This window comes from Botryllus schlosseri, chromosome 1, assembly GCF_051294905.1.
Source record: "Botryllus schlosseri isolate E-star chromosome 1, Bs_hap1, whole genome shotgun sequence".
Lineage (NCBI taxonomy): Eukaryota > Metazoa > Chordata > Ascidiacea > Stolidobranchia > Styelidae > Botryllus > Botryllus schlosseri.
In genome coordinates, this window is record NC_137236.1 from 41,543,477 (window position 1) to 41,571,307 (window position 27,831).

General features: G+C 39.7%; 1 protein-coding gene and 1 long non-coding RNA gene across 5 annotated transcripts; one reads left to right on the plus strand and one right to left on the minus strand.

Annotated features, from left to right (window-relative positions):
• Window positions 1-718: 718 nt before the first annotated feature.
• On the plus strand, window positions 719-17,730 carry LOC145450022 (uncharacterized). Of its 4 annotated transcripts, none has more exons than XM_080328492.1 (19): window positions 719-877; window positions 949-1,083; window positions 1,498-1,569; window positions 3,068-3,273; window positions 4,433-4,541; window positions 4,677-4,765; window positions 7,586-7,665; window positions 7,737-7,870; window positions 8,823-9,064; window positions 10,592-10,765; window positions 11,369-11,569; window positions 11,724-11,845; window positions 11,910-12,016; window positions 12,894-13,047; window positions 13,528-13,696; window positions 14,324-15,203; window positions 15,309-15,993; window positions 16,068-16,227; window positions 17,391-17,730. In XM_080328492.1, exons 1-19 carry the CDS (start codon window positions 853-855, stop codon window positions 17,721-17,723), a joined length of 4,077 nt encoding a protein of 1,358 aa, XP_080184618.1. In that variant the 5' UTR covers window positions 719-852; the 3' UTR covers window positions 17,724-17,730. The 4 variants fall into 4 exon arrangements, with proteins under 4 accessions (XP_080184618.1, XP_080184609.1, XP_080184604.1 ...); XM_080328483.1 differs by having other exon boundaries at window positions 14,324-15,191; window positions 15,285-15,993; XM_080328478.1 differs by having other exon boundaries at window positions 14,324-15,993.
• Window positions 17,731-19,378: 1,648 nt separating this feature from the next.
• Window positions 19,379-19,853, minus strand: LOC145450043 (uncharacterized). Its single transcript, XR_013918414.1, has 3 exons — window positions 19,781-19,853; window positions 19,686-19,726; window positions 19,379-19,515 (listed from the first exon to the last, which is right to left on the minus strand). It is a non-coding gene; the product is annotated as an uncharacterized LOC145450043 (long non-coding RNA).
• Between the last annotated feature and the right edge of the window lie 7,978 nt (window positions 19,854-27,831).

Genomic DNA, 27,831 nt, shown 5'->3' on the forward strand with positions numbered 1-27,831 from the left:
TGTCATGGGAAGCGAGATCGATAGGTCAGTCGTGGTCCGGTAATCTTGAGGATGGACTGTATTTATTTAGTAGTAATTGCTTGTATTTCGACTTGAATGTGGACATGCTCGCCGACTGTCGGATGGCCGGCGGGATACTGTTCCATACATCAGGTCCGGCATATTTGATGGAGCGATCACCGATCATCGCCCCCAAAATATTGAGAACCGAAAACGGGCATACAAACTGTCTTCAAAATAAAATGGCGTGCTTGCAAGATTTATGGCACCAAAATGAAGAAACATATTTTTATTAAAAACATATCACCTTCATTGGGACAAATGAAATTAGGGAAAATACTTCGGAATTTTTATTTCAAACGGCTGCTCACTAATTTGATGAGAATGACAACTTCAAATCGAAAAGGTTTTATCAGGGATATCTTGGGTCCCTGGGTTTTATAAACATTTCGAAGTCGCCCTGATTGACTTTACCATCTCCATGGTTTTATCATAGCAATTTACAATAACGTTGTAAATTGCTATGGTTTTATGGTTTTAGTAGTTGTGGAGCAAAACTGCCTCATGTTTTACCTAATTTAAAAATTACATATCAGATTTTCAATGATATTGCAAATTTAGAGGTCTCGCGTACACCATGAGAACCCCCGGTTGAGAACAATGACATGAACTGAAAATAGAAACACACACACTCTCTCTCTCTCTTACTCTCTCTCTCTCTCTCACTGCTACATGCTCGAGTGATTTCAAGAATTATTTGGAACTTCACATTTTCTGTCAATATCGAGAGTGGGAAGAAATCAAACCAAAATTACATTACAAAGTAAGCGACAAATAAAGTTCCAGGTCGGCATGAGCTTTATGTACCAAGCGTCGAGTGAGTGAATTAGTCGTAGGTGTCGTCTAGATACGCAAAACTTACGAATTCCTACTATTCATTTGCATCAGTGACGCGGGCGCCTAACAAGCGAAAAATCAAGCTTAACGAAGAGAATCTTCTGCAGCTGATGAACAATTCTGATGGTGACGACGAGGAAGACGAGGATTTTACTATAACCAGCGACAAGAACGTTGTAAAAGAAGGTAGATTTAGTTTCAAAATCATCCACATTTCTATAAAGTATAAACTAATCCATTACCCATGGATTTATCATATTGGTTATTGCTTGCTTATGAACACTTGGTCAACTCGAGAACTCCATGAAGTTGTCAAATTACATTATTGAAGCGAAGTGCCTTTGATCTACTTATATTCTCATTTCTGAAATGTTTCTATGCACTCATTGTAATTCTAATCTATTTTGTGAAATGTTTCATGCTTGCTATCATTTTAATTTTAATTAAACTTCTCGTTTTCCTGAAAATGCTACACAAGAGTATAGTGCGGTACAAGCCAATATTGCGTGCAGACATTTGCAATACTAGTGCTTATGAGAACTTGAGAAGAAACTCTCTATAATTGAACTCAGCTCGATTGACTGCTTGATTTAATCACAGACTATGGCGACAACAATTCCAGTGGAGACTCGGAAAGTACTGAGGGCTCGGATTCGACTGACGAAAGCAAAGGTTTGTGCGGTCTCTGAAACAGAATTACATGTGATAGATAAACTTTTCTGAGGCTTTAATAATACATAATTCGTGCCGTAACCAGAGATCGCCAAAGTATAGTCATCGTCGGCAGTGAAGTAGATGTATGAACAATTGAACAACCTCGTAAATTTCTATTGAATTACAAGTAGAAATAGTAATTTTCAATTGAAGGGCCACCGCGCTCTAAAGAATAATGCAGTGTCAAATTGAAGCACAGATCAAAAAAAAAACTTGAGCCGCAAATATTTTCTTCAGAAAGCCTCTGTAATGGAGCTGCAATTAAATGAATTTTTTGTAAGAGCCGTTCCACTCCAGCTGCCAAAGCTGCAATGCAGGAGGAGAATATAGCATCCTGGCGCTTTTCAGACTATAAACTGTGTGAAATTTTGAATTTTTAGAGTGATAGTGTGAATTTTTCATGTTACGAAATTATAGTGGCCCTTTCTCGAAATTTTATTTTTTCGCACCTTGAAAGTTATCAATCATTTTTGAGGCAGAAAAAAAATTGTCCAATCAACCTGATAATTTGCAGGTATCTGTATCTTGGGATGCTTCTTCGGATGAAACTATTTTTTTTTATTAGTGAGGGATCCCTCCCTTTAGGTCATCTCAGTCCTCAGTCGGAAGTTTGCAAAAATTTCAATTTCAATTTTTTTTTCAGATAGTAACCCTTGTTGGGATAAAAAAGAGTTTCATCTAGAAATATGGGGTAATTAAAACCTAGAATGAGCATGAGCACTCGGGAAAAATTGCACTGAGAAATTTTGTCAGAAAAAAATTCGCAAAAAAAATAGTTTGAAAAATGAAATTAAATTGAAGTCGAAAAACCGTTGACCAATTTTCATTGAATTTTTGCCAAAATTAGGATGTCCAACTTCATTAGTGTCATTAGTGTGTGACTGATTTAGTAATTCGAGGGGTAGCCTAGCCCCTCACCTGTTGTGTAATTTTCATCGCGATATCTTCACCGTCGCACGTGCTCAACGCGATTATGCAATCACGCGGAGAACAAACTTTCTACAGGCCCAGGCCCTAGTTGTCAGCCGATATTATGAAGGAATTATGTGATAGCGAGGGTGATAAATATAAGAATTGGACGTGATCTATTTCTGTCCTACAGAGAAATACACCAGGCCCGATTTCTCAACAAGTTTCAGACACAAATCCTCTGACCATAGGCACTTTTGCATTTGTACGGAGTGGTGGAGTCTTCTGACGTCATAGTTGCACTAGAATCCACTTTACTTGTACATGATGCTGAGCGTTGACCCAGTCATGTGACGCTTCAATACCACTCCTGCACGTTCATTAATATACAATCCAGTTATTAGATGGAATCTTCAAACGGTAAATTGCGATCATTCAAAATTGGACCTGCTCATAATCAAGGGCTCAAATCATTGTATCCAGCCCCACTCATGAACACATCTGTGGATTGTTAAATTTCATACTAAATTGTGATGTATTGTCTCAGATGATGAAGACAGCGACGCAGACAAGCCTGGTACATCTGCGTTAGTCAGTAGGCGTAAGTCAAGAAAACGTCGCTCGGTAGCGGTACCTAGCGTCACTGTGGGTGAAGTGACAGGAAAATTGAAGTCAAAGTACTACGGTATGACCCCGTTCGGAGAGAAGATCTTGACGCAAGCCAAAAAGTGCTTGGCGCAATCAGAGCAAGCGGTAAATGTTTCATGGTATTATAGGGGTGATCAAAGTAACCCTGTATATTTCTCCTGAATTTAAAGTGAAAGTTAGCGATTCATGAATAACACAAAATCACTAATGACTAGGGTGATTTTTTTTTGACATGTCAAGATGAGTCAAAAAATGTCAAAATTTTTTACAAAGTCAAAATGTTTTTGCTACCTGCATTTCGTTGGTGTTTGTGTTCGTTTGTTCATTTGACATTTTACAGCTTGTGGCCTACTTTATAAGCCTAGCATTGTAGACAGCCCATTTTCATTGTGAATCATAAACAGTCAAATGAAGCAAAGACGTTGACATGATGTTATGCTTAACGTACCACAATATCCTAACTGAAGCAAGACTGCGTGGGCATTGGTTCTAATATCAAGAAGCGCATGATAAAAAATTGGGATGTAGACAACATTGTCAAAATGAAGCGACACGGTGTTACCAGCCAACAACTGCTGCTGTTGAGCGTTCTTCCTCCATTCTTGGCTAGCTACTTAGTAAGGACAGACACTTTCAAGCCAAGAATGTAGGAGAGCATCTTTCGTTGTACTACAACAAGTATTTCTACCATAATGCGTGATGTAACTACTGGAATTCTGCATAGGTCCAGATTTCGTTAAAATGAAGTTTTTCATGTAAAAATTTGTCAGTCTTTAAGTCAAAAAGTTTTTACAGGTCAAACTACTTTGTAAGGACAGACAGTTCCAATCAGGGATGAAGATAAGTTGTAGGCTACAGTTCTTACATTATATGGGAAAGCACCTCATTTACATACATGAGATCAAAATTGAGTTTTTTAAGGTCAAAATTGTCATTTCTTAGGTAAAAGGAACCGCTCTCCGATGACTTTTCAAATGAGATATTCTGTCTCGTGCGCATGTGTTGGGACTTGGGACACCGTTATTTTATCCAGTCATTGGTCAATTTCAATCAAGTAGTCTTGAAACATGGCCAGTAACCACTTCAGAACTTAAATATACAATTGAATAATATATATTCTCAATTTCTCATTGAAATAAACTCGAATATTTTAGGCTGACACTTGTCAAGGGTAATCGTCAGCAACTAGCTATGAATTCCAAAGAACATTGTAGATCAAACATCTCGTCATTTTGAAATCCTTTTGACCAGTGTATCGATTCAGGTAAAGAGCATGACAAATTTGACTGGGCACTTCTGCAGCGTCTGCTTGAACGAAGGCCATTCTCCACGCCTTCTGACCTGTCGCGTGTGTTCCATGTCTGTCCATAAGGGTGAGTCTGTCTGTGTTACTATCAGAGGTAAAAAATATGATCAATTTTCATGACGTCACACCATGGTAATTGGGAGTCAGAACTATAATCTTCGACCCAAATATCAGATATAATTTTATATAATTTCTTTCGCAGATTGCTATTTCATGGAACGCAGGGCCAGTATGAAGCAATCGTCCGACGTGTGGATTTGCGAGTCGTGCGTTTATGGGGGTAGTGACGTGGTGAGTACTTGCTTCCTAGCGTAGAATGTATTGTTTGTAGCTTTGAGTACCAGGGTTGCAACCAAGTCGCAAGGCTCCGACTCACAAGTCAATCTCACTTTTATAGTTTTGACTCGAGTCAAGTCGAGTCATTTTAAATTCACCACTGAGTCGAGTCCGAGTCATGGTGTTATTTCTCGAGTCCAAGTCGTGGTGTTGACTGCTCAGTGCTCAGTTTTCAGTGAAATTATTGTTAAAACCACTTGTTATAACTCTGTTAGGTGATATCGAATGGTTCGCATTGACAATATACTAACTTCCCTCACTTTTAGATGTTTCTGGTCGCATTCTTAAGTACCAGTACGAATAGACGAAATCCCAATAGCGTGGTTACTTTACTATTCGAAATTACAATGAAATGTTGGTCTTGGTCGTCTGAGTCTCGAGTCATGCACAATACACAGAATGACTCGAGTTGAGTCATCGGTAAATCGGGACTCTAGTCATTATAATCCCGCCCTGTCTACCCCCTTTCCAAGCTCGACTCTATCCCCATTTATAATCGTTTATTGTTCTCTTGGAGAGAGTCACTTGCTTATCCCTTATTCTGTATGCATTCGCATATTGTTTCTTCACGCAGCTGTTGTACGCTGTCTTACGACTTGAAATCTTTATAATTAACCATTCGCCTGAGATGAGTATCCCTACAACATGCATCAATAGTGGAACCGAAATTTGTTTGTGATTCGCTTACTCAGCTTTGTGAGTTCGTCATTATTCACATATCGGTATAGAAGTGAATACATTTGATCTAAATTTACATTTTAATATTCTGTTTATGTGTGTAGAGAAGTTAACAAGAGCAAGAAGACTTGATCCTTGTCACATTTGCATTTGTACGTAGATTAATTTATTAGAATTTAGAACATTGTTTGATTTCAAATTATCCCTTCATCTCCCTCCGTTTCTCCTGGCTGGTTATATGCCTGTTCAATACAACCACTGTCCCCGGTTAGAAGGCTGAGAAACACTGATTTAACACTAGAACTACCGGAACTTCGAACTACTTAGAACTACCTTGTGGCTTTTTTGACGCATGTTAAATTTTCTTCGATTAAATGCATTCAACGGACCTAAAAATAAGGACAAATCTCAACAAACGGCACCAGAAACCATGGTTTATTGCGCTCACAGTTACCTGCAATATTTTAGACACACCTTAGTGCAATACTTATATCACAAATCGCCGTTTATTGGTGTAACATGTAAGTGTTGTTCTGGTGCGCATTTGGTATTTGAGCACGTTCTTTAAAAATTTGGAGTAGGTTCTAGATCCGCTTTAGCCACATCACCATTATTGGTTATTGCTGGCATATCACAAAGCTTATCAGATAAGATTTGCATAATGCAATTTCACAAGTAATCGTCGATTTGCATATTTTTTAGTATCGGCATTTTGCAAGTAGAAGATAATTCACATTCTAATAAAACATGCGCGGACCATCGTCGACTTGTTGGTACCCTCGTAGAATACTGCATTGCAACCTGGCCAATGATATCCCCCTGGTTTTGTTTCTTTATAACATTTAACCGTCACTGGTTTCTTGTTTGTGTTGTTTCTGAAGGAAACAGTTACCCCCGGTTGGAGTGAACTACTCAATATATATGTGTACAACTTCTCTACACTGGCATCTCGCCGTTACGCTTATCAACAAGATGATAGCTTTAAAAAGTGTGGCTACATGAAGCTGGTCCTGGTCCTTGGTAGCTTCAAGCAACTTTTCACAATAGTGTCAACTGGGACTTTGTTTGCTTCTCCAAGCGTATACAGCCACATTCACGTAACATTGTTTCAAGATGGAGTTCATCAGACTCTTCACATTACTATGCTTGGCAAATGTATAGAATATATATAGAAGAGGTGTCCTGTCCTATCCTTGCCTAAATATGAGACGCCCTTGTACATATACTTGGTAGCAGCAGCGTCCACCATCTGACATTTTACCCCAATATTTGCTGGCATTTCGACCATGTAATAAACGAAAACAATATTATCTTTATCGAGTCTACGTCTTTTTTACTGCTTATGTCAATGGAAAGCTCATGACTTCCATAAAAAGCTCATGACTTCCATAAACTTGGTCTGACTAAACGTAATGCACTCATGCCCTCATATGCATTTAATTTACAAGATCCAGCTCCTTCTCCCCCCGAAGATCCATCTCGTAGACCAGAGCAAAGGCCCTTTGCCCTTGTACCACCCTAGTATATTAGTATGGACAATACAGATGTCGGCTTGGTCTGATGGTAAATTTCAAATGTCATGTCCTGTAAGACGCTGAGCTTCAGAAATATAACATTACAGAGCTTTGGTGACAAGGAACGAGGAAGATCCAAAACCTTCTATTACAAGGGATGTTGTTGCTAACACAGATAGACCAAGTCGATATTAACAAAGTTCTGTTGTTATAAACGACTTTTCTGCGTTTAGCAGATACAAAACCTCTTTCAAGAATATGAAACTGCGATGCCTTAAGGTAGAAAAACTGTAATACGTCAAAAAGGCCACTCGGTAATTCTAGGTAGATCTGTGTATAACTTTTTTATTTGTACTAGATGAGTGATGAAAATCATTGGTAAGGTGGCCAACATAAAATAAATAAAAGTCAAGAAGTTTCAGCCGAACAGCGTAAGATATGACTGAATGCCAGCTCTTCAGAAATGAAAATGCGTCAAAAAAGCCACTTGATCGTTCTAGTGTTAATGTATTGGCCTCCAAACCGAAATACTGTGACTTTCACTGCACAAACTGGCCTAATCGCCTGCCTGTTGTTGATTCAGGTTTGCGAATTTTGTCCGAATCTATTTGGGTGTATGAAAGAAACAAAGTGTGGAAGATGGGTGCACGTAATTTGCGCAAGGTACCTGGCCTAGGAAACGCCTTCACGGTAGCCTGTACGCCACGGCTCAATTTCGGTCCATGTTCTTTCAGGAGTATTCTGTCTAACTGTCTCTCGCATACTGTCTCGTCTTATGGTTTTTCTATACAACTGGATGAGTTGAATAGGAAGCGATACGGCGCTAAAGAATGTCTTCTGTGTGAGGATAGGCTTGTTGCCAAAACAGGTATGATTGATAGTGTACTAGCCAGGACTTGAGCAACTAACCTACTTCTAGAAGCTCATTTTAAGTCTAATTTCTGGTCATCCTGAAAATGCTACAGAATAACTTTATAGCCCAGAACAAACCAAGCTTTGTGTACAGACATTTGCCATTTTCATGCTTGTGAGAACCAACAATGGTTTGATACGAACTTAACATGAGTTTTGTCGTATTTCTTTCCAATACGGAATGTAGCGAATTTCAAGTTTTTGGGAATTCCAATTCTAGTGTGATTTGGAAAGCTGTGTTGCCATCATTCCAATTTGAGTGTGATTTGGAGAAAATTGTGTAGCCCTAATTAGATTGCAATTTGGGAAAAACCAAGGAGCTATAATTTAATTCTAATTTGGAAAAAACTAAGGAGCTATATTTCTATTCTAATTTGGAAAAACTAAGGAGCTATAATTCGATTCTAATTTGGAGAGAACTGTGTAGCTATAATTCCAATCTATTTTTGAGGCAACTTATGTACCGCTATAATTGTAGGACTAATCTAATTTAAAAATAAATGTGTTGCTGTAATTCTAATTTGGAGAAAACTGTAGCTATAATTCGATTATACTTTGAAGAGAACAATGGAGCTTTAATTCTAATCTATATCGGAGGCAACTATGTAGCTATAATTGTAACAACTGTGTTGCTACATTACTAATTCCTATCTAATTTGGACGAAGCCGCGTTGCTGTAATTCTAATTTGGAGAAAACTGTGTGTAGCCATACCGGTAATTATAACTATAAATATTATTATACAATGGATATTGTATTGAAAGCTATATTCAAGTTCTGTACTACAAACCAGCTATAATCCAATTTGGAGAAAACTGTAGCTGTAAATCTAATTCTAACCAAATTTAGACAAAAACTGATTCTGATCGGAAATTAACTATAAACAAATTTACGAGTGTCATTTTCTAGGCGTATGCGTGAAATGCGACGCAGGTCTTTGCAAGTCCTCGGTACACGTTACGTGCGCGCAAAAGTACGGTTTGTTGACACGGCCTGCGGCAGCTCGTATGTTGCAAGAGACCTTCATCGTCAACTGCCCCTTGCATTGCGTGGAAGAGCAGATGAAGAAAAAACAGAGGTCGTTCCTGGTGGAGCAAAAATCCGTGGAATTGGAAAAGTATAGAAGGCTGACAGAAACTTATAGCGAAAGAGTAAGTGAGTGTGTTGGCTGCCACTGTTAATTGTAATGTTACATGGAATTCCTGCTCGTCCCTTAGTTGTGCTAAATTTTACAATTTGGCAGGGTTGTAACCAAGCCACTAGTCAATCTCACTTTTGTAGTTTTGACTCGAGTCAAGTCGAGTCATTTTCAATTCACCACTGAGTCAAGTCCGAGTCCAAGTCAGCGAGCTGAGGATCGAGTCTGAGTCATGTTAGTATGACTCGAGTCCAAGTCATTGTGTTGACTGCTCAGTTTCCAGTTATATAGGGTTACCATTAGAGCTGGGCAAAATCGAGTACCTGAGTGATTCGATTCTGAATCACGTAATATGCTTCGAGTCGAGTAATCGAGTATCACTCATTATGACGTCATAACAGAATGTAATATGTAAAAGTTCAAATATCCACCTTTTACCCGACCACAAACAATATAATGCCTGTTACCAATCACATTAAAGATACTTTGGTGTTATTTCGACCATACCGATTTCATCGCACTTGGTGACAATGTTGTGGGATGATCATGACTGCGGAAATGTGCTATTTCCAGTAACGTTCGTAGCTTTGTACTATATGTTTCGAATGCTACGATACGGCCAATCAAGGTTTCAAGGCTTCCGCGGTTATAATTAGTATCGAAACTATAATTCTCGTTGATAAATTAATTTTCAATGTCAATGAGCGTATAACTTAAGTACTCGAAATAATCGTCTTTTACTACTCGACTCGAATCATTCAAATTAATACTCGATTCAGATTCGAGTACTCGAATCATTGTGCCCAGCCCTAGTTACCATGCGTCCTTCAGGAGGATTTGTCCTCTTTTTTAGGAATTTTGGTCAAATTTATAGCAAAATTCGACTGAGATGCCGTAAATCAGCACCAAAGTGACGCTACGGCGGGTATTTCGGGAGCTGATCGTAAGTTCACCTTTTTTTTTCCTTTTAGTCAACCGACTACGAAGTGGTAGAAATTTGCCACTTTTTCAGGATTTTCCACCGGTATTCTGAGTTTGAAAATTTTGAGAAATTGTCCTGCTTTCCCGGTTCCAGGATATGGTAACCCCAAGTTGTAGTATTGACAAAACCACTTTTTATGAGTCTGTTTGGTGATATCGATTGGTTCGCATTTATAACATACTCATTTTCATCGCTTTTAGCAGTTTCTGGTCGCATTTTCAAGCACCAGCACCAACACACGAAATCCCAAAAGTGCGGTTACTTTACTATTCTTCGAAATTACAATGTAACATATGTTTTGGCCGCATGAGTCTTGAGGCATATGACTTGGTTTGAGTAATGCGCAATGACTCTAGTCCAAGTCGAGTCAATACACAGATAGAGTCATCAGAAAATCCGTACTTGAGTCGTATTCAAGTCGGGTCATGACTCGAGTCATTACAACCCTGCTTTGCACTGTATGTTATGGATGCAGTAATGTGAAAGCTTGATTTGGTTCAATCTATTAAATTTGATTTGTCGGTTTTGAATCTCGATCTAAACTTCAATTTCTCACAGGAATTGGTTGTCAACAAGTTGAATGACCTTCGAAAGAGCCGTGACGATATCAGAAACGCGTTTCGCAGCCCAGCAGCACCCTTGGAACAGGCCCCGAGACTTTTATCTTCGAACGCGCATTTCACAAAGCTGCTCAACTACAAAGCGGAGAAGATGTTTGGAATCAACACAAAGGTGCGTGGCTTACGGTGCAGCAAATGATTGGAAATCAGTTCCGCTTAACCACTGAGGCAAGATAACGTAATGGTGGAGCTTCCGGCTTCTTGCTGCAAACCGATAGCCGATCACTACAACTTGTATCTGTGGCTTTTGTGGCTTGGCCGATCAAGATAGCGTAATGGATAAGCGTCCGGCTTCTTGATCGGTAGGTCGTGGGTTCGATTCCCGACCGGGTCAGACCAAAGACCTGATTAGTAACACTGGTATCCATGGCTTCCCTGCTTGGCGCTCATGCATTACTGGGATAGCATGGAGGGGTGGTGCATGACTTAGAAAGTCGTAAAGGCTATATCTGCACTTCCTTGTCCAGCGGCATATGCACATCATGCACTCATGGTATGCATATGCGCAGATCGTGTGTATGTGTATCATGAGTCGGAGTATATGCCGCAAAAACATCAAGGACAAAAATAAACTACGTCCTTTCCTTTCCTTTGGGGCTGTATCTGTGTTAAATCCTGAATATATTCGTATTTAGGACTCTCTCTCGTCATTGTTTCATAAGAATATGCTGTTTGATTGTAAACTGAAGTCTCTTTATATATCATTCGTCCGCAGTACCCTGCATTGATAATACCAAAGCCCACGGAGATTCGGAAGAAACACAACGTAGCCCCGACTCTGACCACGGAGTTTGCTGCGTATTTCATGGACAGGGAGCTGCGTATCGAGGAGGAAAGGGTCCAGCTGGATGCGGCCATGAAAGTCAACCGGACGTTATTAGAGAAACAGAATCGGGAAAAGTCGCGGTATAACGAGGTAAGGATGATTTTATTTGGCAGTTTTGTTTGTAAAAGTGTAATGACGACACCGAGTTATGACTTGAGTTGACTTGGTATTCCGGAGTCTGATTTGACTGAACTTAATTGACTTTTGTTCTCCACTGTGCTGAGGTAGCGATGTGTTGTTCTAGGTTCGAGATATTTTGATCAAAGCAGACAGCATGAAGTCGGAGTTGAAGAAGGAATATGACAAACTGAAGAAATTGTTCTCGGCGATCGTGGACATAGCCAAGAACAAGGCGCCGGGATCTGGGTAAGTCTTCTACACTAGCAGTTACCAAGTTGATAATAGACGTGTATTCATTTTTCGATGGCAGTGTCGCGAAAGTTGAGTCAACATCATCTAAATCGAGTGCTCCGCCTCAAAAAGATGTGACTTTCCCGGGGTCTCCCGCGTTGTCAAAAGAGCCCATACCAGACGCAGGTGTGTTTCTTCTCTCGGATTTCAAAATTTGACTCAGAGTTGTATGACTCGAGTAACGATTTTTTGTTGACTCGAATTGACTCGAGTCATTTTTTCGAATGTGTACAGTGACTCGACTGTAGTCAATTTGTGTATTGACTTGACTTGTACTCGAGTCATTGTGCCAGGGTTGTAATGACTCGACTCACGATTTTCTGATGACTCGACCTGATTCGAGTCATTTTTTCAAAATATGGAAATAACTCGACTCAATCTGTGTGTCATGACTCGAACCAAGTCATATGACTCGAGACTCAGACCGCCAAGACCGACATGTCATTGTAACTTCGAAGAATAGTAAAGAAACCACACTATTGAAAATGCTACTTGAAAATACTTGAAAATGTGACGAGAAACTGCTAAAAGTGAGGAGAATTAGTATATTATAAATCCAAACCATTCAATATCAACAAACATAGTTATAAGAGGTGGGTTTAACAAGACTTATCTGGAAACTAAGCAGTAAACACAATGACTTGGACTTGAATTTGAGTCATAATACCATGACTCGGACTCGACCCTCTGCTTGATGACTCGGAGGTCGGACTTGACTCGGTGGTGACTTGAAAATGACTCGACTTAACTCGAGTCAAAACTATAAAAGTAAGGTTGATTTGTGACTCGGAAACTTGTGGAAAAGGTGTTTAGTCCGGTTACCAGTTTAGCATGGGTATTTGGCGTCCAGTTAGTGACGGTTGCGGGGGAGTTCTTTACTAGTTGTCCATGATTACCACTGATGAATGTCAGCAAAAATACTCGGGTTTATTTCTATATAAACATATTATTCAAGATGATAATCCCAGTTCATCGAAATTTGTATCTGTCATTCATCTTTCAGATTCCATCATTGGGCTGAAGACCTGTGGTATTTGCAACGGGCAAGACGACCAGCACCTGCTAGCTAAATGTGACGTATGTCTGCAATGGCAGCACCTGGGATGCCTGGACCCGCCATTGACCCAGATGCCTAAACGGACCAAATTTGCTTTATGGTGGGTATCTGCGGAAGTAGCAATTGCCAAAACACGTGAAAAATACTTGAAGTACATAGTAGCCAGATGAAGAGGTAGCACTTCCATGTGAACATGTAAAACATCATTTATTTTTTCGAAACACCTTTGGTTGGCAGATACTAGGTCGGCGTATTATGATAAAATGAAAGTGTGAACGTCCTCTCCTGACCACGTGAAATCTGTTGCCTCAATAATTTTTCACACAAACAGGATTATCCAACAAACGTTTACCAATAGAAGAATTTATTGCCTTTGCCTGTTTCGAATCCAGCTTCAGGGGCGAATATTTCTCCGAGCGTGATGTACACGCTTATTTCAATATCAACATATCATTTAGCTGTACATTGCAGTTGTGTGCCTCCAAGAGGCTCTTTCAATGCCATTTTCCCGTTGATTACTTGATTTCGAGGCGACCATTTCATTTGGCCCTGGCTTACTTATCTGACCACCCCGTTTCAGGCAATGCTCCGAGTGCGCGGACAGCAGCAGTTCATCGTCGAGCGATTCTGAAAATCTCAACCGAGGAAGCTTCATCTGCACCGACGGACGACGTGCCACGCGACGCGTTAGGAGAGTCCCTGAAAAGCTGGCTATAGGATTTTTGGACAGGGCCACTAAGAGGCAAATGGTGGGCTGATTGTGTAGGAATAATATATGCCAAGTCATGATTGTAAGAATTGCTTAGTGTAAACTGTACTGAACTGTGAGAGAGAGGATTTGTTTATAGTTGCAAATAATTATTATGGAAATATGGAGTAGCCTACAGAAGCTTGAGAAGATTAAGGTTAGAGTTGGATAGTGTAAAATTTGGTTGTATTTTAGGGTATTGGCGTAACGAATGCTCCTGCTAGAACCTAAACCAATTATAAACGCCAAAATGTTGATGTGAATTGGCTAGAACATTGTGTATCTACAATTGTATCACCAAATAAGACGTCACCAGCATGAAATTTCAAGCAACCAGGGTAGAGACATCGCTTAAACTCAATGTAGCATTTTCAGGTGACACTCGAACTACTTCTAGAGAAATAAACTAGCATAAGTGATCTATTTGCCCTGATTATCGAAATTTCCTGCTGGTGACATATTATCAAGAGATACCATTAGTCTTTGAATTCTCTACTAGTTACCGAGTGTCAGTCGAAATTATTTGGGTATATTTCAATATGGATACATCATTCAACATCATATTGAAGTTCTATACCTCTAAAAGTTGGCTTCTTATCTTTATTTATTATCGTCTCTTTCTTTTCAGGCCGAACAGTCGCGTTTGATGCACAAGCACCAGAAGAAACTTCGCGAGGCCCTCGAAAACATAGCGAGACAGGAATTTTCAAGCGAAAAGCGCGCCAGCCAGCACTCGGAATCGGAGAAATCGGACAATTACCCAAAATGCAGGACTCAGTCTACCGCGAAACCTGCTTATGCGTCACAGGCGTCTGCAAATTTATCGCTAGGCGTGTCGTGCGACAATTATCTCAGTGTGGCTGCAAGGACACCAATAATAAATCAAAGGCAATCCGTCGCAGCTAAAGCAACACCTAAAAATTTGAGGAAAATCATAATTTTGAAGAAAGCCTTCCCGATTCACAACCGATCGAGACCGGCCGGTTTAAAACAAGCTGCTAAAAAGTCGGAAACAAAACCAACTCTCACCGATAGGGTTAAAAAACCAGTTGATTCCGTACTGAGAATAGGAGAAGATAAACTTACGCCAGTGCTGCCTTCGATTTCCCATCACGACTCTATAGATATATCAGCCAAAAGTGTCTCTACACAATCTGGACTAACTAAGAAACAAAGTTTGTGTGCTAAAGAGACTGTGTGCAACCCTTTGCACGTTCTGCCTACGGAAATTAAGCAGTCGTCTCAAATCGAATCTAATGCAGAGACCTTGAAAGGTACAGACACTGTCAGAGATGCAGGTAAACCTGTTATTTGTACAAAGCTTGTGAGCTTGAAAGGAAGTATCACATCTCACGTGTCTAACACAAAGGCTTCGAAAGGTACAGATATTATAGCTGTCGCAGGTAAACCTGTTAAAAGACATAAGCTTGTGAGCTTGAAAAGAAGGATCACACCTCAAGATGCTAATGCAAAGACTTTGCAAGGTCCCAACATTGGTGTCGGTGCTGGTAACAAGGTTAAAAGCCGAAACTTTGTGAATTTAAAAAGACGCATAACATCTCCGGATGCCAATGCAACGACTTCGCAAGGTGCCGACTCTTGTGCCGACGCAGGTAACAAGGTTAAAAGCCGAAACTTCGCAAATTTAAAAAGACGTATCGCGTCTACAACCATGTCAGTAGCAACCAAGAGATTCGCCCCTAGTAAACACATCGTTGCCAATCCAACGACGACTGTGAAAACAGACACAATGTCCAGTAATATCTCTTCAAACGATAGCAAAACAGTGTCTGCCAAACTGTTAAACAGCAACATTATCGTGGCGAGCGATGGAAAATCTTATCAAATACCTTACAGTGCTATCGCAATTCATAAGACTGTGCCGCAAAACTTGCAGGACAAACCAACGCCCATCATGTCTGTAGGAGAGTATATGAAGTCTAGTAATCTTGCGGCCGCGAAACCTTTGAAAAAAGGCGGGGAAAAGGCGAAAATGTACCAATTCACGGTGTCTCCTTGGAAAAATTCTGCCGATCCTTTAAGATACTATCAAAAAGTGTCTGAATCGGACTCGAATGATATGGAAGGCACTTCTGCTTCGAAAAATGATGACGGCTGCGTCTCACCGGATGAAATAATGGTGAAACCGAAACCATGTACGCCTGTGGCGTGTTCGGTATGTGATGATACGCGGGATCAGCCCCGGATCGTGCAGTGTAGCACGTGCAAGAAGCGCTACCATTGGGAGTGTTGCGAGCCGCCGTTAAAGGCGAATCCAGTTTCAAAATATTCGTTGTGGTGAGTGTGGACTAGAAACTGCTTCAATTTTTCATCATTGAACACAGGCAGTTATTTTAAATGCTCTGCTTCAGGGAATGCTCGGACTGTGTGGACGAGCGTGATGATGATGACGGCAATGGCGAGGTCCAGGCAAAAAACGTAAAGTCTGGAAGTGTTGTGTCTGCCGACGGCCGCAGAAAGACGAGCAGAAGACGGAAGCCGCCTGATGTGTTCGAACCAGCGTTCACTATCGTAAGTATGACTATCTTGATCATTTCACCGGAAAAGGGATGGAAAGGGTATCACGAATGCTCTGCTTGGAGGTACGGAAAATTTAGGATTTTGAACTATTGTATTTTAGGTTGGTAGATGTATGATAGAAAATGAGAGAATTTGCCACGGTAAATGATTTTTTTTCAAATCCAATATTTTATACTCTGATTACTTCGCTTGTATGGGATGCAATCGGAGCAAATTTGTTGCGCATCGCTCTTCAAAGCTACCTAACAATTTCATGGAGTACCCAGTGAAATTTGAAAATTAGTGAATAGGTCTAAAATTTTCTACTGCAATAACTTTTCGTCCACTGGCTGGAATGGAGCCAAAATTTTTGTGCAGTTTCTTTTTTGGTAACCCAACGATCAAGACTAAAGCTGTTTACTAAAAACTCAAGCTGAATATAAAAAGATAATATTTTTGAACAGCCATAATGTTTATACGTATAGAGAAGTGTTAACACGAGCAAGATGATCTGATCCTTGGTGCATTGACATTTGTACCTAGATTTAACCAAGTGACCCTATTATAATGGGGCTGGAAACTTCTCCCGTGATGGGGCCGTATATGGGAGAATGAAGTAGGCGGGCCGGAATCAACAAATAAAATCGCATATAATGTATAAACTTTAAGTTTAAAGCATATAGACCAAAACCGTATTCAATGAATCTATGAATGTAATGTACTTCAATAGCCGTTGCAGTCGACGAGACATCTTTGGTCGATCAGAGTTGTCAACGAGTTCTTTTAAGGCTGGTTGGTACGCAGCTTGGTCTTGTTCATGTTCATGAACGAAAATATTTGCTCGAGATCGTTTGTAGACCCGACCAAGGCCATCTTTTCCAAGTTGGTAAATTTGGATTCATTCAGTGACGCAAAAAATTGTGCAAGGTTCAGGTTGAAATTTCTCTCTCAGGGTAGAATCTGTCTTGAGGGCCGTTCAAAATTCAGTCATTGGCCGGTTTCAAGTTGCCCGCCCCTGATTTAGAACATTCTTTTCAAAATATCCCTCTTCTCCTTAGTTTTACCCCTCCCATTTCTATCGGCTGGCTATGCACCTCTGGCTGTGTACAAACTGCGCGACTACAATAGCATCATGGTATTCATGTTTTCTCACGGAAAGTAATCCTCTATCACAGTCGAATCAACAGAAAATCTTCAAGTCCATCGCAAAGCACAAGAAAAAGCTACAAACGGCAGTGTCTGCAGTTACGGCATCGCAATCAACAACTTCGACGTACACAACGGCGGCACGTTGTCGCGAAATACCACTCCGTTACACCAAAAGCAACCGGGTCAAATCGGCTCATTTGATGAGCCTGAAAGGATTGTCTGTGTCTTCGTTAAAAACCATCGCGATCGTACAGAAACGTACAGGGCCCACCACCAGCATGATCAGTATTTTGCCGCAAAAAAAGACTGCGCTGAAATCATTGTCGTCCAAGAACCATCCTGAGAAATCAACAGAGTAAAAAACGTGCTGCCAGGCACCAGGCAAGATTCTGTATCGAATGTTAGGCTTTGAGTCGAGTATTCAAATATTATTTATGGTGTTACAGCAGTATGAATGGAAAGCTCATATATGTTCCTTTTACGCCAGCACGGAGAATATGACGCCTGTTCTACGCCATAGTAAAGATAATCTGGAATTTTTTGACCATGCTTATTTCGTTTTTGTCACAATCCCATGAGTTTGTCATCACTTCACGGATATGTCATTTCCGATCTGATACGACCACTCAAATCATTAGTATTAATACTTGTTCTCTTCATCTTTGAAATCTTGCTAACGTTAAGCCCTTTATATTTGTTATAACGGTGCATGAAACTCACGGATAGCTACAGGATTGCCAAACAAGTCCTGCGGTCAAATGTCTATCTCCCTAATCAATCCTCAAGCATTGTTCACGCTGAAATTGGAGTGTTGCAGAATGATTTGAGAACACCATTCTCAATTGAGTATTTATTCTAGCTATTCGAGCCGAGAAATGAGAGATGATTTTTACAAGCAGTGAAATTACATACTACTTGCCACGAAGAGGTAATTGAGCACCGAGAATTATAGTTTTAATAGTATTAAAGGAAATAGGTATGGTCGAAAAATATATCATCTATTGGTTGTAGAATTTGCATTATATTCTTTGCGATCGCATAAAAGTTTGATATTTGAACTTTTCACATCATTCGTACTGTTATGACATTGTAATGAATGGCGCTCAAATGCTCGCTTCGGAATAGAAACCTTCAAATTCTCGATTTGCAAAGTTTTTGCTGAAATGCACCACTTTTCTGACCATATCCTGGATAATGCTGCTTTGAACTCTCGTCCTCGGTAACAGCCTGTTTCATTAGTACAAAAATTGAACTCTATATTGTGTAGTATATGAACATATGATGAAGCTTTGTTGTCAATATTCCAACAAGTGTGGCTGATTCTTTGATAAGTTTTGCTTATTGCCTTGTCTTTTGCCAACCAATCAGTGATATTCGTTACGTGACACCATGTTTTCCTAGTTTCCTTCTACCATCCATTCGTTGCAACAGTTTTTGAGACAAATCTTACAAAATGTTCATGCTCCATATACTGCCTAACATAAGGAATTTCTTTGAAATGCGTGTTGTCCTTTTTCGTAGTAATCATTATTGATTAAGCGATGTTCATTGTTTTTGATGCGACCCAGCTTATGGATCGTAGGATGATTGGTTGTCAAAATTGAATCAATTGCAACCCGTTGAAGCGAAGTTATCGGTGTCAAAAATTTGGGATTTGAAAAAATTTGTATTTGCTGGGAAATTCTATCATTTCGATGTGCCACTCCGATAACTTGGCTTCAATACTTGAAATTGAGTCGAATTTGTTGTGCATCGTTCTTTAAACAATGGAACTATTTCATGTGGTAGCCAGTATAATTTGAGGGATTTTCGTTTCATATTTTATAAATCCAATATTTTTTACTCTTTTATAGCGCTGCCCCTACTGGTTGGAAGGGAGCCTAATTCAATTAGGCAACCTAAAAATTTATCAACAAGTGTAATGGTTCTCAACCTTTTTTTCTTCGCGGACTCCTTTCGGACCCCCACGAAGTTTCAGCTCAAATTTGGCTCACTTATCGTGCAACCGTCAACCTTCTTGTGCAAATGCTAACAGTAGGCTTAGGGATAAGCAGCAACGAAATGACTTTTTTTGAACAGAAGATCATACCATTCATGTAGAAATTTGGATGACTTCGATTATTTCAAAGCGAATCCTGTAACTGCATTTTTCTCGAAATGCATGGTCGTTTCCTGAAAATTCGCACCTCACTGTGATATCAACAAGTGCCAAAACCCATTTCCACAAATATGGGTGTCGACGAATGTAATAATCCCGCGTAACGCGTCCGACGACACATTTGGGTGTGATCTCAACAAATATAACACCGGAATTGACAAACAGATTTTTTTAATGAGCATATTACGGCAAGCCTGGCTTTTTCTATCTAGCACGCAGTGGCGGCCTACCCGTGGCCCGCCAGTCAATTATCGAAACTAGCTATTTCATCAAAAATATATTACCGAGGTATAATTTATTGTGAACTTGCAAGGCCAACCAAGAATTAGATCAGTGGTTCCCAACCTTTTTTGACTCATCGCCCCCTTTTCAAACTCCACACCGATCATCGCCCCCCAAATATTGGGAACCGAAAAATGGGCGTACAGACTGAAATCACCTGCGAGTTGACTAAGAAAAAAGGTCAACTTATCGGCTCGACCTCGAAATTTCACTTTCCCAGCTAAATTTTGGTGAGTTGAGTAACAAAAAAGGTGATTTCTCCGACTTGATTCCAAAAGGACCATAACAGCACTTCGTCAGCCCCCCCCCCCCGCAATACGTTGTTCTTGACCCCCCTCCATAGGGCGATAAAGCAAACTTCTGCACCCCTCATATCCTACTCCCCCAATACCTCTTCACCGCTACTTCTCAGCACAAATTGTTGGACTCATTAGTTAGTCGGCTTAACTCGCGCGAAGCGCAAAAAACTTACATCATTCTGATTGAATCGGTCAATATGATAGGGGATTACATATATATTGCTGTCAATTTCTTATCCTCTCTCTGCTCATGTATTCAGATTTACCGGTAAAGCTGAGTGAGGTGTCTTCGAAAATGTAGGGCCCGTAGATAATAATTGAACATATTCTGGCGGACCCGTGGGTATAATGACTTCGTTACGTAACCACTATTCGTGGCCTGTCTGCTATGTCAAAAGATATCCAAATCGCCCATACGTAGTAAACTAAAAGATTCACGCGATTTCAAATTGGTATGTATGCACAGGCAATGAATTTTTCTCTGTGAGATAGCATTTTTTGTGGGTTTCTGATTGCCACGACAGGAACATTTGGCGCCAGCCATTTAGGCGCCTATTGACAATTAAATATATATGTCTATCGTATATATATCGAAGTCGGTCAGCATAAAGGCAGTACTTTTCCCTAAGGTTTTCTCGTTCTGGCACACTTCTCGGAGTCACATGTTACATGGCCTGAGACTTCATATGTCTTGGTGCGTCATGGTGTGATAATGACTGACGCCGAGATGCCCATGTCTATAACTCATGCATATTATTTCTTGGAGGAAGGGTATCCAATAAGTAAGAATATGAGACCACGAAAAGGCGCGCAGCGCGGAAATTTTTTGAAAAAGTTGCCTAAATTTCCACAATAATTAATGTTCATTCACGAAAGAATTGTGGTCCCCTTCGAGCTCGGGCCCCCATCCCAATGGGGGGTTTGGGTGTGGCAGTTACGGTCATGGACGCCAATATAGCCATATCAACGCGCCATCGCCCCCTTCGTCCGTTTTCGCCCCCCTGCACCGATAAATCGCCCCCTGGGGGGCGATATCGCCCACGTTGGGAACCACTGAATTAGATTATCCTGACTAGTCTATCACCAGCTCCGACGTACTGGCGTATCCAAGCGTCACCCACATTTTTCGTACATTCTCACGCACCATAGGGTAGTCTAGTCGATGTAACTTGTTGGGTACTTACTATATGCATTTGGCTGTTAAGTTTTATGTATGAATTCTGTCAGTAATATTGATTCTTCCATATATTAGGCTACTATAAAATGCACCAGCAAGTTACACATCCGGTGATTTCCAACCTTTTATGCTCGCGACCTCATTTCCCACCAGAAAATGTTCCGTGGCAAAGCCCGACACTTGATAAGCTAATTACTAAAAAAATTCAGCTTGCCCAAACTTACTCACGGCCTAGGAAGCTGATTACGTCCAACATCATCGCGATCCCCAGATAAAGGCAAACGACCCCAAGATTTGGAACCACTGTCTGTGACTGAATCATCCAATCGGCCTCAACCAACTCTAGGAATATACCGTTAGCTTAAAATTGCGATTACAATCAGACTTATTTCAGTAAATGATGGTTATTTATTTTGATTTCATTTTTGACGAGGTTATGGTGCCTGGTGCTCATACTGAGATCACCATACGTTGCATTAACTCGCGCGCGGCGGCAAGAACAGTTTTGAGTGGCATAAATCTGCTTGAAAATAATATTGTGTATGTTGATTTACGAAAAATGTTTGAGCCTGCTTCAAACCGTCAAAATTCCGACCATTTAGGCATATTTTAGAAATTCCTCCCAGACGCAGATTTTTCAGTGAAATTCCGGACGAATGACAACCCTATGCTAGTGTAACGTCATATTGACGGTCAATGTGTTACACCTCATTTTAAAATCCGCTATTGGGCGCTAAAAAGTGTCCGGAATTTGCTTCACAAAAATATGGTAACCCTACCTAAACCGCAAAATATTTGTATCAGTAGGCTATTGGCAATCTAGCAATTCATTTGCGTCTCCACACTAGGATATTTCCTCTTAGACGGCCATTCTGTTGATGTGAGCTCTGGAGTTTTACTTGTAATGAAGCGAGACTGCCTCGTGATTTTCCGAATTTAAAAATAGTCTATCAAATATTTTGAGGCTTTGCAGACCCCCTGAAAATGCTTCGTGGACCCCCGGTTGAGAACCACTGGTTAAGATTTGTAAAAAGTGGCTTCTCAGAAGTTGGCGAATAAAATATCCAAATTTTTTGACACAAGTTCAAAATTCACGTTCAGTACCTGGCAGTTACGCCACCGCTTTTCATGTACAATTTTCTGTGTCCGTTTTCTCTTTCACAATTATAACTTGGCAGTTCACGAATATGAGTTGTAGCGCCGGGTTTGCAAAAACGTGAATAATGAAATAAATTTGGTATTAGAAAGAATTACAACAACAACCAGACTCAGTTCAAATCAAATAACACTTCATTATCATAAGCACGAGGATGACAAATGCCCTTACATCATACGTGGCCGGTTTCGCACTGCACAGTTCTATAGAATTATCAGAATCGGAAATGAGATAATTGAAATTAGAGAATCGAAACTATTTATAAAACAACAGCTTGATACGAATTATAACTGCGCTAGTAAATGTGGTCCGTGGACATTGTACAGTGACTGTCAGCATATAGCCACACACTCTGAGAAGATCCGTTGATTTTAGCTCAGAATTCCCATAATACTCCAGTAGTTCCCGTTATTTCAAATTCAGAGCTGTTTATGATGAATTGCATAGTTCCAGGTGAGGCATGCGCTTCATTTTTTTAACAGAGGCGGAGGTAAAGCTCAACTAGTGCATTTGGAAGGAAGCAATTTTGTCTGTTAAAATGTATTAACACTTTAGCCAACAAGGCCTATTATGGAAATTGCCGGTAAACGCCAGCGAACAATGAATTTTCGACCAGTTGGATATTTCGCTGGAATCGGGCGTGCGGATAAGTGCGAACCTTGTGGAACTTATGAAAAAATAAGCACCAATGAATTATAAAAATGATTCAATTTTTTTGCTGCTCATTTATAAAAAGCCACCTAGTGGTCAAACCAAAAAAAAAGGTTGACCTATTGTATGCAGATGTAATTTAAAAAAAATACTTCCGGCAACAAAAATGGTGGTTTATGACAACAAGCCTATTCAGTAGCCTCGGATACAGCCGTAATCCGGGGATATAACCAATTCCGGACTTTACTGTACGCATTTCAAAAATATCCTTAATATAGGATCGCTTGCACTTTAAGGGATTGAGTAAAATCCTAAATTTGGGATTGTTGGCAGTCAAAGTGTTAATGTGATCTATATGTGGTATGACAATAGGATATCAGAATTGAGTCGTTTTGTTACATCTGCATCAAATTATTTCGCAAAAAAGACTGATTCAGAATAAGAATGTCGCCCCGAACCCCACTTACTGACACGGTATCCGTGCATTTCATCACAAGCGCAACAATGGTTATCATTCAGCAACTTCTAAATCGGACCCGTATCTGACAACTACAGATCGTGTTTTGATACTCGGGTAATGTAATCGGTGAATATTTCTCATATCCCAACAATATACAATTCTGACCTGCGGACGACTGCAACAACAGAAACCTAAATGAAAACTTCAACATCATATAGGCTACCCGAGAGATTTTGGTCGTTTGATGGTTACACCCCCGATTTAGAGGTTTATTCGTGAGAGATTGATAGATTCGGTGGTTTCAGTGGTTTCAACGGACTAATTCTGATATGAGCACTGGACTGGATAGGATAGGATCCGGACTACGGGTTATTTTCGTTGGGTGCGGATTGTGATTTTTTTTTTAAATGGATCCGTTTGACTTGGACTTTTAGCATGGAAAAATCGGGACTGGGGTACGTTGGTTTCGAAATCAGCACCACGGAACGATCGGAGACACGAGAAAAGTCGTTGCTTCAGGAAGTTTTTATTTTGTAATGTCAGGACCAGTGCAAAAACCCCCACGCTGAGAGCGGTAGTAATTTTGCGAATGTGACCGTCGCAGAGTGGATGGTGGTCTCCTCTTTTTAAAGCGTGGCACTGTGGTTGGCACTGTGGTAGTCTTTTATAGTTTGTATGAAACCCAATCATAGTGGGAATACCGGTCACATGTCAGGCGAAAATGTTGTTAAAGGTCACTAAGGTATAGCTCATTTTCACTGATTAACGTTAACCTATGGCGTATTGAATTGCCGAAGCAAATACTAGCAAGTTTGTTCAGTATGTCACAAGTTCTCTTTCGGCATTACGCATATATACGTAGGCTAGAATTATACATTGTACATTTTGTGATTATTCAGGTAAACCTATATATAGACACGCAGTTTTGCTAGTTTAAAATAGCTGTCTTGTTGCTTTAACGTAGAATGAACATTACTGTGATGTGTAGTAGGCATACAGGAGAAGGGCATAATCGTACATGTTGTGTATTTTAGGCCCGGCTTCTATTACACGAAATCAGGATTGTATTGACTCGAGTCATGACTCGACGTTAGTCCGACTCGAGTTGCAATTTTCTGATGACTCGACTTGACTCTAGTAATTTTCTTTAAATACGGTCATGACTCGACTCGAGTCAATCTCTGTTTTGACTTGCCTTAGACTCGAGTCATTATGCATGACTCGAACCAAGTCATATGACTCGAGACTCAGACGGCCAAGACCGATATTTTATTGCAATTTCAAAGAATAGTAAACTATTAACGACATTATTGGGATTTCGTCTATTGGCACTGGCATTTGAAAATGCCACAGAAACTGTTGAAAGTGAGGAAAATTAGTATATTATCAATGGGAACCATTCGATATCACCAAATAGAGTTATAAAAAGCATTTTTAACGAGACTTTAACTGGAAACTGAGCTGTCAACACAATGACTTGGACTCGGACTTGACTCGGTGGTTAATTGAAAATGACTCGACTTAACTCGAGTCAAAACTATTAAGGTGAGATTGACTTGTGACTCGGAGCCTTGTGACTTGGTTACAACTCTGCACGAAGTTCAATGATTCTCTGAAACGTGCGGTTATTCATTTTTTCAATAATAGAAGTGGAGTTTGTGCTTTGAAAAATATCATAGTTCGCTCATGACTGATATAGAGCATGGAATAGGTAGGCTACCTCATCCCGTTGAATCAAATTGATACGACGCTTACTCTACTGTCAAATGGATTGAGACGTTTTGATAATTACCGAAACTTGTAATCACGGGAACATGCCTAAAATAATTTAAGTAATTTTCAAAGCCAGCCAATTCTTTTATTACTTCAAGTAGTTAAGGTTTAATCTTGACTACTTTGACCCCCTCTCATTACCAACCCTAGTAGGCTCGTAATATATAGGAAACTTTGATGGCACGTTGAGTGATCTCAACTTTGCAATTGTAGAATGCTGTTGAGAAATTGTAATCGAATAATTCAATGATGAAGGTATTACAGCAACCCAGCGATCGCGTCATGGGATTCAGTGACGAAGTACTTCTACTTTTTCAAACTATTCAAGTAGGTTTGGCCTACTTGCACTACCAGTGTTATTTTCTGCTACTTTTTATAATTCTACATGAGTTTTTCCGATAAATCCACTGACTCTGCGCACTTTTTAATTTTAAAAGTTGACAGTAATCTGGATTTTGTGAGTGAGATATGTCAAAATATGTCAAAATATGCAAAAAATGAGCGCTGTACACATCTAGTTGAATTATCTCTACTTTTTCGATGCACTCAACTAGATTTTCCTACTCGCAGGACTTGATTAAATGAATGTGTCTTCATGCTACTTCCACTTCTACATCAAATATCATCGAAATACTCTACTTTATCGGAGTATACTTGAGTCAATTTTTCCACTTGTAGTACTCACTCAAGTTTTAAATTTGCCTTCGCCTTCCACACTTCCTTGCATAACTAAAATGTGGCAATATGTATCCTCACATCTGTTCTACCCCTACCTACCTCACCCGTGAATTAAGTTCTAACACATACAACGATCATCTGGTCTTTTTCCGAATTGCTACGCCACGTCTTGTCGCTTTATACGCACCCCATAGTACAAATCTCCTCACATTCTGATAACCAACGGAATGTGAACCTCAAATGACTAATTATTGTTTATTTCGAACCAATTCCACACATTCCATAGCATGAAAACAATACAATTTATAGCATGTCAAGCAGCTAATCAAAAAGTCTCAGTAAAAAGGAAATAATGAATCGCATTCATACGATCATCAGAAATTCAGATCGTTGTACATTGATAATTCGCCTCTTTGGCGGCTAACTTTAGGATATTACTTCAATGAGAAATTGAGAATGAAATATCTTGGTAATGGACGTTATAAACTAGGTTAGATTATTATCCAATTTTTCTCCTGATGTCAACTGTACTAAGACATAAAAAGTGCTCACAAGATGATGATGGAACATAGAAAATCCTACATAATTGAATTTGCGCTGGTATGACACAGATATGTTCAACAAATGTTTTTTGGTAATTTTTGTTAGTTAGTTATTTTTTATTGCATTTTGTTTGTATCATGATACAGATAAATACAAATACAAATAATCAAAATGTAAACACATTACACACGATACATGTTGTATTTAGTAACATTTTTTTTTCATTTTTATATTTTTTCATTTTTTTGGTACTATTATCAGATTTATTTAAAGCTATGAAACTACCTGATCAGTGATCACCAACACATATTGAGATTTTGGTATATTTATACATGTAACTACCTGCTACAATCATGGTGAAAGTTTGCGTTAAATGTATGTTGGCCTTGAGAAAGTATCATTACAAATATATATGATTAAATAGAGTTGGCCAAAGGTTGTTGATTTGACCAATAAATTCTAGGACAATTATTCTCCGACATTCTCCAACCTGATGATTTAAAAAGAGACCGTCGGTTGCTACAATGAAATATACAATATGACAATAAGTCATTGTAAAAAACAAATGATATCTATTTTTAAATGAAGCTATTCCATTCTGACTTATTATTGTGTAATTCTGTAATTATTGTGTTTTCGAGAGCGGTTGCGATATTATAGCTGTTCTTTGTTAGTCTAAGTGTAATGGCATGGCTCTCGAGGTGTTCGATGTAGTCGATCTTCCACTCTGTCAGGATATTGCCTAAAAGTTTGCCGGGTTCTACAGTAATCCAAGAGTGAGCAGAAGCCATGGATCCATGCCTGCCGCCTACCACTGTCAAGAATGAGGAAGTGTTTGCGGAATTTGAAGTTCTCCTCGGCCAATTAAAACACCACGAACCTAAACCAGACAAATCATTTTCAACCATGTTTATCGTTTATGATGAGTCTGTGATGCGAATAAGTAATACATATATTTGATATCATGCAGTTTAAGGATGTTTGTATACAAACAGTTCAGGGGCAGTTCAAAATCTTTTGTGGATTGCCCTGATGAATTTATGAATAATACAATACTGTATTGGGAATTTGTCTTAATTCACTGCCGATTTTCCATTTACGCTTAAGTAGACTCGACTGTATACCTTCTTGAATGCATAATCTGTTCCATCGAGATACTGGATCTGTCAATATGCGGTCATTTTACCTGTTTTATAGTTTTCAATACTAAATACCGTAATGAAGTACCCGAACGAAACAATTACGGAATCAAAGAACCAAGAAAATACTGTTTCAAGTTCCAGAAAAGCT

What these genes read in the sequence shown, in the direction of transcription:
- LOC145450022 (XM_080328478.1), top strand. Translation starts at nt 853, where the DNA reads ATGAGCTTTATGTACCAAGCGTCGA. An exon ending in AAAAGTCGCGGTATAACGAG is followed by an intron (nt 11,570 to 11,723) that starts GTAAGGATGATT and finishes GTGTTGTTCTAG; the next exon opens with GTTCGAGATATTTTGATCAA. An exon ending in TCGAACCAGCGTTCACTATC is followed by an intron (nt 16,228 to 17,390) that starts GTAAGTATGACT and finishes CCTCTATCACAG; the next exon opens with TCGAATCAACAGAAAATCTT.